The sequence below is a fragment of the Cyprinus carpio genome, chromosome B13 (assembly GCF_018340385.1).
Source record: "Cyprinus carpio isolate SPL01 chromosome B13, ASM1834038v1, whole genome shotgun sequence".
Taxonomy (NCBI): Eukaryota; Metazoa; Chordata; class Actinopteri; order Cypriniformes; family Cyprinidae; genus Cyprinus; species Cyprinus carpio.
Window position 1 is genome coordinate 11,223,989 of NC_056609.1, and position 14,584 is coordinate 11,238,572.

Here is a 14,584-nt window from a genome sequence, read left to right on the forward strand (position 1 = left end):
ATTGAAGGGGTGCATACAACATATTTGCCCACCAGGTTGCTGCACATTCAAATACGATTTTCAAGAAAAAAAAAAAAAAACTACAACCTGGGGAAAATAAATGCAGACAATGTTCACATAGGACACTATTGACATGTCTATATGCATTAAACCATTCAGAAAAATTTGGCCACAAATGGGTTAATAGAGAGGTGCTAAAGGACCATTGGCAATGCTTTGGGGGTGCTTTGGAAAGTTAAGTCCCAGAACAACTGGTGCGTGATCAGATATTACTGTTTTCATATGAACAATCCTGAAGATAAGGAAGAAGTTTCTTATCTAGAAAAAATATAATCTTTACGTGAGTGGGACTGATGTACTTGAGAAAAAAAAAAATATTCCTTGTCAAAGTGTTTATAAAATGAAATCCTTCACAAATACCATAGTTATGCAGGAAAGATTGAATGATCATTGCACTTTTTGAAAGAGACCTGTCAAGTCGTGGACACATCACACAATTAAAATCTAATGAATGTGAGTGAAGGTCAGGTATACATGATAAAAAAAGTTGATAAAGGTAGTGTCATCATAATTAGGAGCATAGACATTAGCAAGAATTAGGGGGATTGAAAACAAAGTTCCTGTTACAATAAGGGCAGATATGTTATGATCTGCAATGTTGTAACTTGTGATACGACAAATGGAGTAGATTCATGTATCAAAATACCACAACCCCTAGACTTGAACTAAAATGTGAGTGATAAACTTGTCCCACCCAGTCTTTTTTCAATCTAAAATGATTGGATGAACTGAGATGTGTTTCTTGAAGAAACATAAAATAGTTTTTTCAGTTTTCTAAGATGAATCAGAACCTTATTACGTTTGACTGGATTATTCAAACCTTTACAGTTCCAGCTAACCCATCTCACCAACCCATTCTTATTAGCCATACTACCCATAATTTAACATAAGGATACCAAAAAGCAATAGCCCAATCTTGTGCTCTTGAGATGAACAAAAATATAAAAACATATTAAACTTCAAGGACCCTAATGCAAAAACCCGCCCCCCACCCTCACTGCAAATGCCGCCCCCTACCCCACGCTTTTAAATTAAGCTAACACTCCCCCAACAAGAGTGTACACTAACCTGAGGAAATATCCCAATGTGCGTGTACGAGACATTGTGGTTCTACAACAAATACCACTTAATACGGATAAACAAACCCTACAACAGGGGTGCCCAAACTCGGTCCTGGAGGGCCGGTGTCCTGCAGAGTTTAGCTCCAACCCTAATCAAACACACCTGAACCAGCTAATCAAGCTCTTATAGACATACTAGAACCTTACCAGCAGGTGTGTTGAGGCAAGTTGGAGCTAAACTCTGCAGGACACTCAAGTCCGGGAAGATGAACACAGTTTTGTCTTTGAACTTAAGCTGCCCACCATGGCTAGCTTTCCACCAAATTAACCCTAATTAACCTTCTGCAGGTTTCGGTACAAGTGTACGATGAGCGTGAGCTAAGAGTGGAGGTTCAGGTAGGTCAAATATTTCTGCCAGAACATCTGCCATGAACTTCATTGGTTGTGGGCCTTCCACACCTTCTGGAACTCCAACCAGGTAAAGATTAGATCTGCGGGAATGACACTCTAAGTCGAGGATCACTAGAAACTTCCAAGCTGGTGTGATTTGGAGCTGGTTGGAGTTAAACTGTGCAGAGCTGTGGCCCTCCAGGAATTGAGTTTGAGACCAATGCATTAAGTGAAGTCTTACAGCTAAGTCCCACAAAGGGACTGTCACTCTGGTGGGCAGCCTCAACCGCTTATCTCCATGAATAAAGAGGGCGACTATAGGGTGCTTTCCTACAGAGAACCTGTCAATCAGAGAGTGGCAAGCTAAAATGGTGGCCACACTGATACTCTTAAAGTACCAGGATGTGTACCTGAGGGCAGTTTATCTTGCAGGAACTCCAGCACTGACACAACTTGCCAGTGAACTGGGTCTGCACAGTGTGTCATATACCAACTTTTGAAAATGTGCCATCTGAGGGCATAACTTCTTCTAGTGGAGGGAGCTCTAGCACTTGGAATAGTCTGTACCACATTGGCTGGAAGCCCAGCATCTCTTAGTTGACATGAAGGTTTCAGAGCGTAGGCCGAGGATGAAATACCATCCCCTGTGCCTGAGGTAGGAGATCTCTCCTGAATGGAATCGCCCAGGCGAGTTGTTGAGGAGGGATATTAGGTCTGAGAACCACATTCTGGTCGACCAACAAGGTGCTATCAGTAAGAGGCAAGACCCTTGCTCACAAACCTTGGCCAGGACTGCCAGTAGCAGAGTAATCAGGTAAAATGCGTAAAGACACAGTTTAGGGCATGTATGGGTCATTGCATCCAGACCCAGGGGAGCTGGAGGAGTCAGAGACAAGTAGAGGGGACAATGTGCTGTCTCTTGTAAAGCAAAGAGGTCAACCTCTGCTTCAAAGAGTTTTTTTCCACATTTGTCTGACTACTCCGGGGTGGAGTCTCCATTCCCCATGCATCACAGTTTGTCTGGACAGCAAGTCAGCTCCCACATTCATATGCCACAGAATGTAAATCCCTCTGAGGGACAAGAACTTGCCCTGTGCCCAAAGCAGAACCTACTGCACTAGCCTGTTTAAGGCATACCCACCATATCTAGAACCTTATGAAAGTAATGGACAGTAACTTTCTGGCCTAGCCTTGTATTCTTCAGGGTGTTTAGAATGGATTTGACGTGTAGGAGACAGCTGTGCCCATACAGGTCCTTCTCAAAAAATTAGCATATTGTGAAAAAGTTCATTATTTTCCATAATGTAATGATAAAAATTTAACTTTCATATATTTTAGATTCATTGCAAACCAACTGAAATATTTCAGGTCTTTTATTGTTTTAATACTGATGATTTTGGCATACAGCTCATGAAAACCCAAAATTCCTATCTCAAAAAATTAGCATATTTCATCCCGACCAATAAAAGAAAAGTGTTTTTAATACAAAAAAAGTCAACCTTCAAATAATTATGTTCAGTTATGCACTCAATACTTGGTCGGGAATCCTTTTGCAGAAATGACTGCTTCAATGCGGCGTGGCATGGAGGCAATCAGCCTGCCCATACTGCTGAGGTGTTATGGAGGCCCAGGATGCTTCGATAGCGGCCTTAAGCTCATCCAGAGTGTTGGGTCTTGCGTCTCTCAACTTTCTCTTCACACAATATCCCACAGATTCTCTATGGGGTTCAGGTCAGGAGAGTTGGCAGGCCAATTGAGCACAGTAATACCATGGTCAGTAAACCATTTACCAGTGGTTTTTGGCACTGTTGAGCAGGTGCCAGGTCGTGCTGAAAAACGAAATCTTCATCTCCATAAAGCTTTTCAGCAGATGGAAGCATGAAGTGCTCCAAAATCTCCTGATAGCTAGCTGCATTGACCCTGCCCTTGATAAAACACAGTGGACCAACACCAGCAGCTGACATGGCTCCCCCCAGACCATCACTGACTGTGGGTACTTGACACTGGACTTCAGGCATTTTGGCATTTCCTTCTCCCCAGTCTTCCTCCAGACTCTGGCACCTTGATTTCCGAATGACATGCAAAATTTGCTTTCATCCGAAAAAAAGTACTTTGGACCACTGAGCAACAGTCCAGTGCTGCTTCTCTGTAGCCCAGGTCAGGCTCTTCTGCCGCTGTTTCTGGTTCAAAAGCACACGCCTGTGCACGGTGGCTCTGGATGTTTCCACTCCAGACTCAGTCCACTGCTTCCGCAGGTCCCTCAAGGTCTGGAATCGGCTCCTTCTCCACAATCTTCCTCAGGCTCCGGTCACCTCTTCTCGTTGTACAGCGTTTTTTGCCACACTTTTTTCTTCCCACAGACTTCCCACTGAGGTGCCTTGATACAGCACTCTGGGAACAACCTATTCGTTCAGAAATTTCTTTCTGTGTCTTACCCTCTCGCTTGAGGGTGTCAATGATGGCCTTCTGGACAGCAGTCAGGTCGGCAGTCTTACCCATGATTGCGGTTTTGAGTAGCGAACCAGGCTGGGAGTTCTTAAAAGCCTCAGGAATCTTTTGCATGTGTTTAGAGTTAATTAGTTGATTCAGATGATTAGGTTAATAGCTCGTTTAGAGAAACTTTTCATGACATGCTAATTTTTTGAGATAGGAATTTTGGGTTTTCATGAGCTGTATGCCAAAATCATCAGTATTAAAACAATAAAAAGACCTGAAATATTTCAGTTGGTGTGCAATGAATCTAAAATATATGAAAGTTTAATTTTTATCATTACATTATGGAAAATAATGAACTTTTTCACAATATGCTAATTTTTTGAGAAGGACCTGTATTGTGATCAAATTCAATACAACCCCTAAATATGCTGTCCTCTGGGCAGGAGAGAGAACACTTTTCTTGGCATTGAGTCTCAATCCCGGAGACTTGAGATATGAACCAGGACAACATCCCGATGTCAAACCCCAAGCTCTTCTAATCAGCCAGTCTTCTAATCTTAAATCGAAATTAACTGACGTTGTGGGCACAAAGACTCGAGAGGAATAAGGTTTATTTCATGAGTGAGAACTAAACTGAGATAAATAAAAATCTTCGTCTGGGGTTCTCTTGCTCCTGTGGCCAGTCTAATTTCAGCCTGTCCACTATGCAAGTCACCATCTCAAATAGTTCCTCAAATGCTTTGTCATCGTGTGAGGAGGACTCAGAAGCATCACTCTCAATTTCCATATCGCTGGAAGCAAGAGAACTTGCATCTTCAACTCGCTCTGAAGAAGCACCTGGGCACACTTCAGCAGTGGGCACAAGAATGACGCAATCTGGTGAGAGCATGAGATAAAGGGATGCGAGCTCGAAACATGAGCCTCATGATCTTAACCCTCTAAGCACCAAAGTCACAAAATTGTGACAAGACGTCATACTTAATAAAATAGACCGTAGTTCCTTATATGGTGTAATATCTCATTTATATTCCCTACCACTAGATGGCAGACATGTAGTACTTCGATTCTAGACCAAAATTTAATCTTGTTCCTATTCAAAGTGTTCGATGAAATCGCAGAGCAAGTGAGCTCTCGTGTCATTGATGCGGAAGCAGTTCAGTTCATAGCGTGCGAGTAAATTGTGAGATTTGTGAGAGAAGTGTTCACGAAGCACAAACAAGTGATAATTTCGACCCTTTGCCCAACGGGGATGCAATGAGAGGTACCATACTCTCAAGAACTATAAACTGTGTCACCTAGATGCCCGGTTGGGCAGATAGCTGTTCAACTGATCAAAAAATAGGCACATGCATTTTACTATGGCACAGTAATATAGTTATAATAATTTACTACATTCTCCTATTTTACTGTTGATTTCCTCGTTTCCTGATCATTTGGAATGAGGATAAAAAGACAAAACAACAACAACAACCACAACAACAACAAAAAACATGCAAATAAGTTCAAACTTCCATTCAATATCTATTATTTACTGAATATTACTGATGAACTGATTAAAAAGTAGGTCACTCTTCACATGCGTTTTACTATAGTAATATAGTAATAATTTGGTACTTTCTCCTGTTTATTGTTGGTTTCCTGTTTTCTGATCATTTGGAATGAGGAAAAAAAGCAGAACAAAACAAACAAACAAACATGCAAATAAGTTCAAACATCAACTCAATATCTACTATTTCCTGAATATTATGAAATTTGAGATGGCTGCCCCCTGATGATGTCATATGCAAATTAAATGAATATATTTACACCCCACATAAACTTTCAGTCATGCCCAACAATATCCTAAATTACATTAAATCCACAACCTTAAGAAATCAAAACCACAAAATCCAGAAATCTTTTACCAAAAAACCCAGCTGCCTACCAAAAAAACCTTGCGCCTAAAGGGTTAACAAGGATGCAAGAGACTCACCCCTCCTGGCCTTTGGATGGAGATTTACTGCTGATCATAGAATTTTGCTTCACTGAAAGATACGCATGACAATCGAAGCCTCTGCCTAATCGCGATTATTGCCTTTGCAAATTTAATTTCAATTAATTGTGCAGCCCTACTCAGTGTCCTTAATAGCAAGAACAATGCGTTCTTTCCCCTTCAGCATTCCAAACAGAAAGCATGCGATGAAATTAGGTTGAACCCCTGATGTCATATGGACTATTTTACCGATGTCCTTACTATGTTTCTGGACCTTGATGATGGTAGGATCCTTGCTGTCTATGGGAGGGTCAGAGAGCTCTCGGATTTAATAATAATAATAATAATAAAAAAATCTTATTTTGTGTTCCATGAGGTTGAGTAATTAATGACAGAATTTTCATTTTTGGTTTAACTATCCCTTGCAGCATCAAGTGTAGCTTTTGATAGGGAACAGAAAATGTGTGACATCTCTTTATGTAAAATACTCCACCAATACGGTAAAAGCACAGTGCTCACTGCTTATTTGCAATCTTCACAAATCAATGTTAATTGAGTTCCACAGTCAATAAGCAAAAATAGTTAGACTGAATTTTAATTGAATTGCAATTTTTATTTATTTATTTATTTACAATCTTCTGTTTACTGTTGTTCAATAACACTTTTACACAGATAGTGAGATGTACAGAGTATACATTGGGTGGTTTACTCTGGCTGAATTAGTCTGTCCTGGGAGGCAGACAGAGCCTGTCTGGATATGTAAGATATGCTTACGTAAGATCCAATCATGAGTTCTGTGCTTACTACACTATTAATGATGTCATAAAATTGCTGAGTGCTTTCCTCGGCTAATGAGACAAGACCTTAGCCCTGACAACTGTGTCTTAAACAGATGGTGCTACGAATATCAAGCTGTCCCTGTACAGTATTTTCAACCTCACATTATTCTCTTAAGAGAATAATTAATGATCATTTGAGTGGTTCATAAAGCCAATATCATTTCTAACCATAAATGATTAGTTTCTTCCTTCAAGATGGAAATTTCATGCATATTTCATCATTATCATCTTACATCCATAGGTGGTCATGTGTTTTATTAATATTAGCTTTTAAAAATGCTCTTAAAATGCATGGAAATCAGCACCAAGCTTTGAAATCAATTTTAAGAAGGAAGTGTAAAATTCTTTGCAGCACCGGACCTGCAAAATTAACGTTTCAGACAGCTTTCCCAAATACTCTCAACAGATAAGAGGGTAAGACCAAAACAAAAACAAATACAGAACAAAGGGATAGTTAATTAAAAAATGAAAGTCATAATTTACTCAGCCCCATGTTAAATGTTAAAGGTTCTGTGGGCCTCTTTCTATGAAATCTGATCTTTAGTTCTTATTTTCTATTTGATTCAAGTCAGGTGATTGGCTGGGCAATTCTAGCAGCTTTATTTTCTTTTTCTGAAACCAGTTGAGAGTTTCCTTTGCTCTGTTTGGGATCATTGTCCACCCTTGTTCCATCTTCATCATCCTGGACCTGTAGGTATTGGGACTGAACCAGCTAATATTAATTTCCACTGATTAGGGGTAGGATTGCTTTCTAGTTACTGGTAGATTTCAGCTGGTGTCTTGGCTCTCCATGCCTTTTTGCACCTCCATTTCTTTGTGTGTTCAATACTTTTTTCCCTGTGTCATTCCATTTTATTAAACATAACTTAATTTATGAACTTATTTGTTTTCTTTTTTGTATGTATGGATTACTTGGGTTGTTACTGACATCTGGTGAAAATTTCAAGTCAACAGCACCTTTAGAAATATATAAAAAACCTTAATTTTGTTTTTCTTGAGCCATGGCTCAAGAAAAACAAAATTAAGGTTTTGGAGTGGCCAAATCACAGTCCAGACTTAAATCCAATTGAGATGCTGTGGCATGACCTTAAACAGTCCATTCAGGCTCGAAAACCCTCCAATGTGGCTGAATTAAAACAATTCTGAAAAGAGTGGGCCAAAATTCCTCCACAGAGATGTGAAAGACTCATTGCTAGTTATCGCAAACACTTTATTGCAGTTGCTGCAAAGGGTGGCACAACCAGTTATTAGATTTAGGGGGCAATTACTTTTTCACATAGTGTCAGGCAGGTTTGGACAGCTTTTTTCCCTAAAAAAATAAAATAAAATAATAATCATTATTTCAAAACTGCATTTTGTATTTTTAACTTGTGTAATATTACAGTTTGTTTGATCTGTATCATTCAAGTGTGACAAATACGAAAAAAAAAAAAAAAAAAAAACAGGAAGTTGGCAGAAACTTTTTCACACCACTGTAGTTATGGCATCTATCAGCAAAATTAATTGTATCATGATAATTAGCCAGAACTAGCATTTAATTGGCCTTTATTAACCAGTAAGTCAAAAATAAAAAATAATACTTGCATGAGCCATGTTAGTATTTCTGTATGTAGAGTAAACGAAATGTGGTAATTGTAAATCGGGTGTGTTTCTGGGTTGCTGAATCTCCTGCTTTTGGACATAAAATCAATGTGATTGTATAATTATTGCTGCAGTAACAAGGAGCAGAGTTTCCAAACAAATAACCTTCACTCTTTTTTTAGTTGCATTTGCACATTGTGCTTTACAATGACGTAGTATGAATTATTAAGGCCCTCAAGCTACGCTTCCAGCCATGTCTCCGTGATGTGCTCAACGACTCAACATGGCAAACAAGGGCATGACAAAGGGGTCCTTTTTATGGAGGCCATCTGCAGTGCCAGCGTTAACAATATTCTTTCCTGGTTCGAGTTGTAAGCAAGATAAGCTCAGTCTGAATTATATCAGCAAGCACACAGACACCTTTTGCATGCGATCAAGTATCTCTGAGGGTACAAGCAGAGGTAAAACTTTCAAACCTACCAGTAAAAAAAATAAATGCCTTTATACAGATTCAGAAAAAACGCTTAAACATATTTTATGGATCCACTGTGAATTGCAAGGTCATGCAGAGAAGCATGCTGCAACTTTTAAAAGGAAGATTTGCTGCTTATATACAATGGTTTTTCATGGATCAGTCAAAAAAGGAAAAAAAAATACTGTTTTATTTTTGTGGACTCCTGTTGAGGTCCTGTGAGTTCACATAAAAGTTGTAATCTGAAATATGGCCAGAATGAGACATCAGTCACACCATTACATAGATTAAATTTACATTGAGCCACAAGGTTTATAGGCATTCATTAATGTAAAAGACAAAATATGCTGTCTTGATAACAAATACTTTGTGCCAAACAATTTCTGGTGTCAATCTGAGTGAAAGAAAATAATAATAACAACAACCATCATTGTCATCATAATAATAAAGTATGTGACACTTAGCCTAAATTCGAGGAGCGAGGAAAGCAGGAATGCACGGAACAATCTTCCTTTAATTCAAATAATCCACAGGAATACACGGGGCAGACAGGAGCTCAGGAAACACACAGGTAGAAGTACAATCTCTGACAAACACAAACTGAAAGTTCTAGGGCTTATAAACACAAAATAATTGGGGAAACACAGGTGCATGGAACGATTAATTAAAGGGAACACGGCACACCTGGGGAGGGAAAACACAAATAGTCCAGGGGTGTGACATTACTCCCCTCTCCCGGAAGGTGTGACCTCGCACCGTAGAACAATGCTGGGGTGGGGGGGTTGGCAACCAAGAAGGAGGTTCGGGTGGAGGACAGAGACCATGGAGAGAGGAGCCAGGAGGAGCTTGGAGCAGGAGGAGTCCAGCTGGACCCAGGCCACAGCCATAACTGCGGCCCACGGTGGAGCCGATGGAGGAAGGAGCCATGGAGGAGGAGTGGCCGCCGACTCCAGAGGGCCGACCAACGCCGTCTCTGCCCGAGGCAGAGACGGCGAGCCGAAGAGCCAGGGTGATGAGGAGGATCGGGAGTTCCTAGGCAGAGCCGATAGCGCTGGCGACAGATACGGAGATGTCGATCCGGGAGGACGTGGTGGAGCCAGAGCGACAGAGGACTGAGGTGGCGCCAAGGGGATGAAGGACCCTTACGGAGCTGGAGGGACGGCAGTACAAGGCAAAGCCAGAAGAGTGGAATCCCAAGGAGCAGGATGGTCAACGCCAGACCAAGGCAGAGCCGGAGGGACGAGGGAGCCAGGCGGCGCTTGTGGACTGCCGGGCCAAGACGGAGAGGAGGGATCTAGGACCCATGGTGGAGCTGATGGGTCAACGGACTGAGGCAGAGTCCAGACCTCAGAGGCTGGAGGCGGAGGTGAAGGAGACTCCGACCATGGCGACACTGGATGATGGCAGTCCTGCAGGGCTCGCACCACATAGATGGTGGGTTGAGGGCGAGCTGAGGGGCTGCCAGATGATAGCGGAGGAGAAGGCAGAAGCGTGGGTGCATTTTCGAGGAGCAGGCACTGGAGGGCACATTCAAGGAGCAGGCACTGGAGGACACATTCTAGGAGCAGGCACTGGAGAATCGGAAGCTCCCTCAGGGCTGGACGAGGGAACCATGGACGAAGGAGGGCTGGAAAGGACCAGTGGAGACAACGGAGAGAGGAGAGGAGACAGTTCGATCTCCAGATCAGATTCCCAGTCAAAGAGATCCTCCTCCTCATTTTGGCCCTTTTATCGCGCCATAGTTAGCTCACCCTTAGCCACGGTGCAGGGGGCAGAGCTCCTCTCCGCGGCACTCTCCTTCATCGCATGCGCTGTTGCTGGCTCACACACCATAACTGACATCTTCTGCAGCACTGGCTCCACGGCGATCCTCAGTCCTGTCGCTCCATGCAGCGATGGCACTAGTCGGTCACGGCGGGCTCTGGCTCTCTGTCAGCAATGGGCTTGGCCATGTGCTCCGTGCATCGGGGAGATGGTGGGCTGGGCTCTGGGTCAGGAGTGGTACTGGTAATTAATCCCTGGGAACCGGCAGGGAACAGAGATCCATTTCTCACTAGTGTCCACTACACAAAGGCAGTGAATACCGCTCGAGGGCCATCTTCGGATGGAAAAGTGGTGAGATGGGCCACAGCCAGAAACAGTCTGGTATGACCCTCAAGCAAATTTTCCCCCTGCTCCAGCAGGAGGAGGATGAATGGTGGGCGAAGGAAGGGATCCATGAGGGCACAACAGAAAGAAAAACACTGATAGAAAAATCACGGAAACAAAACGGAGGGGAGACACGCAATTTAAACTGTTTAAGGTCGGAGATTCTGTCACACTTAGCCTAAATTCAAGGAGCGAGGAACAAGGAAACCTGGAATGCAGAAACAATCTTCTTTTAATTAAAATTATCCACAGGAATATACGGGGCAGACAGGAGCTCAGGAAACACACAGGTAGACATACAATCTCCAACAAAAACAAACTGAAAGGACTAGGGCTCATAAACACAAGATAATTGGGGAAACACAGGTGCATGGAATGATTAATTAAAGGGAACATGGCACAACTGGGAAGGAAAAAACACAACACAAAGAGTCCAGTATGTATGTTTATTATTAGGGGTGTCAACAATAATCGATTCGGCGATGCATCGCGATGCGGGGCATGACCGATTCAGCATCGATGCGGCAAAGTGCCACAATCGATTATGTCACTGTTTATTTTCTGGCGGACAATAAAGTTGTAAAGTTTCAAATACTTCCGGTTCCGGGGAAATAACAACAACAACAAGCAAGATGGCTGAGGCGGAGGGAGATGACTGCGATAGACGGGTTATTAAAAATGCGCCCAAAGCTTGGAAAGCAGACATCTGGGCACATTTCGGATTTTATGAAGTAAATGGGAAACTAGATAAGTCTTACAACAACAACAACAACACAAAAAGTCGACACATCCCAGCCAAGAATTGAAGAGTCGCTAGTGTCAACATTGCCACACAACTCCGAGAGAGCAAAGAGGATCACACGATCGGTGGCATGTTTTATAGCGAAGGATCTACGACCCTATTCTGTGGTAGAAAATGCGGGGTTTCGCCACATGCTTAAAACAATTGAGCCCCGGTATAAGCTACCGACAAGAGCTACCTTCACTGATTCCGCGCTTCCCGCATTGTACAAAGAAACCAAAGCAAAGGTAATGGAATCAACGTGTAAAGCCAGACGTGTAGCCATTACAAGTGACGCCTGGACTTCAGTCGCAACAGAGTCTTATGTAACCATAACATCACATTATATTAGCGAGGATTGGAAGATTGTATCACATGTGCTGCAGACGAGAGCAGTTTATGAGAGCCACACTGGTGCTCATATGGCAAGGCTACTCTTGGATGTTGTGGAGGAATGGCAGCTTACAGATAAAAGTGTTGTGCTGGTGACGGACAACGCCGCTAATATGATTAGTGCTGCTGAAATTGGGAAGTTCCCTCATGTAAAATGCTTTGTGCATACGTTGAACCTCGCTGCGCAGCGGGCGCTTAAGCTACTGGCGGTCTCCAGGCTTCTGGGCAGAGTCCGCCGTATCTCAGTATACTTCCACCGCAGCACAAAGGCAAAGCACCTGTTTGAAGAAAACCAGAGAGTTGTTCTTAAACTGACAAGTCCACTTAAAGTGATAACAGATGTCGCCACAAGGTGGAATAGTGCTCATGATATGATGGAGAGGTTTTTGCAACTGCAAGCTGCAGTGCATGCCACCCTGCTGTCGCCTGCCCTAAATGTAGATGAAAGTGACATCGTCACTCTCAGCAGAGCCAATCTGGCTAATGTGGAGGAAGTAGTGAAGACATTAAAACCAGTGAAGGATGCCACTGTGTTTATGTCAGAGGAGAGCAGTCCTACAGTCAGCCTAATTGCACCAGTATATGCCCAACTCCTCCAGAGCATGTCCGACAATATTGGAGACCAACCACTGATCCGTGATGTGAAGAATGCCATCAAAACAGATCTCCTTAAGAGGTACAAAAGTGAGGCAGAGAAAAAGATCCTTCATACATCCTCTGCCCTGGATCCTCGTTTTAAGGGGTTACCTTTCCTGACAGAGGAGGAGAGATTGGATGTCTCCGCAGGAGTTACTTCAGAGGCTGCATCCCTGGAGGAGGTAATTCATTTTTACTTGTAAAATAATTTAAATTTAATTAATAATTTAATAATTGTAAATTCATAATTTAATAATTGTAAATTCATAATTTAATAATTGTCAATTATTACAAAATTTAATTATAATAACAATGTAATGTTAATTAATTATTAAGCAGCTACATAGTCAGTAAAATGTTAGACTGAGAAAAATAGTTATGTGTAAATAAATAAATATTGTCATATGAGCTGCAGCATTGGCTGAGAAAGTGATGCTAACTGCTGTTTTTGCTCTTATTTATTTATTTTTTCAAACAGTATGAGAGAAAACAGAGAACAGAAGCAGATGAAGCGCCTGGCAGAACAGGAAGTTCAGGAACCAAGGAAGAGTTGCTGTCCGTGGATGACAATGTGTCAGACTCAGCAGGCCCCTCCGCTCCCAAAAGAAGAGCCTAATCACTGCTTTTAAGTTTGCTGGGACCTGCTTTCATCAATGACACCAGTGAACCTGCAGTACAAAGTAAGACCGCCGATGCCAGTGCTGAGGAGGAAATGGACTTGTATTGTAGATCCCCAGCTGTGCCTCTCTCTGAGGATCCCTTGGACTGGTGGCATCGCCATAAGGGCACATTTCCTCTCCTCTCTAGGTTAGCAAAGAGATACATGTGCAACCCCGGGACAAGTGTGTCAGCAGAGAGAGTCTTCTCCACTGCAGGAGATGTTATCACTGCAAAAAGAAGCGCTCTCAAACCGGACCATGTCGATCAGCTTGTGTTTTTGCACAAGAACCTTGAAATTCCCAAATGCTAAACAGTGAGAAGTTATGATGTAGGCTTAGGTTAAACTATACATTTCCTCACTCTGAAACGGATTGTTGATGATGGTAATGTTGAACTCAGATTGAAGAAGTTGTTTGTTTGCACAAATTTGGTAGAAGGCTAAGCCTACACACTTTATTTTTGGTTTACATTACTGTATTTCACATCTTAATATTTTATTTTATGCAGCTGATGTGATGGTAGGATCAGGACAGGCATATAATTGTCATTGTCTTAAAGCTGCTAAGCTGCTGTTTTGTTGAGAATAGTTTGCACTTTACTTTACTACTTGAAAAAAGTTTCACAGTAATAAGTGGTTACTGTGTGTTGTTGCACTGAATATTTTTATTCCTGGGTGGTCGTTGTTAAAATAGTGTTACTTATTATTTTAATATTTGCACAGGACTTCAGGAAGTGCCCTGTCTTAGAGCTGCTATTTTATTGTGTGTTAAAAAAAAAAAAAAAAAAAAAAAAAAAAAAAAGCACTGAAAGCAGTGATTTTGATTGTTTTCTTTTTCAGGTTTGAAAATGCCATATCCAATACCCTGTACCATTTAATTTGATTTAATTACATTTATTTAATTACATTTTAATTAATTTGATTTAATTACATTTTAATTAATTTGATTTAATTACATTTTATTTAATTTAATAACTTTTATGTCAAAGATACAGGAGACACATAGCAGCCAGTAAAATCTGTTGTTTAATATCTGCTTGTATTGCCTCATGACTGATGAAAAAATTGCCTTGTGTGCAGTAGAATTTTGATGCATCGCAATGCATCGCAATGCATCGTAGAATCGAATTGAATCGAATCGTTACCTGGTGAATCGT

General features: G+C 41.7%; 1 protein-coding gene across 1 annotated transcript; it reads left to right on the forward strand.

The window, feature by feature from the left end:
- Positions 1-9,871: 9,871 nt before the first annotated feature.
- LOC122134146 (E3 SUMO-protein ligase ZBED1-like) lies at positions 9,872-14,209 on the forward strand. Its single transcript, XM_042736508.1, has 2 exons — positions 9,872-12,951; positions 13,248-14,209. The coding sequence occupies exons 1-2, from the start codon at positions 11,893-11,895 to the stop codon at positions 13,383-13,385; spliced, it is 1,197 nt and encodes a 398-aa protein (XP_042592442.1). The 5' UTR covers positions 9,872-11,892; the 3' UTR covers positions 13,386-14,209.
- Positions 14,210-14,584: the final 375 nt, after the last annotated feature.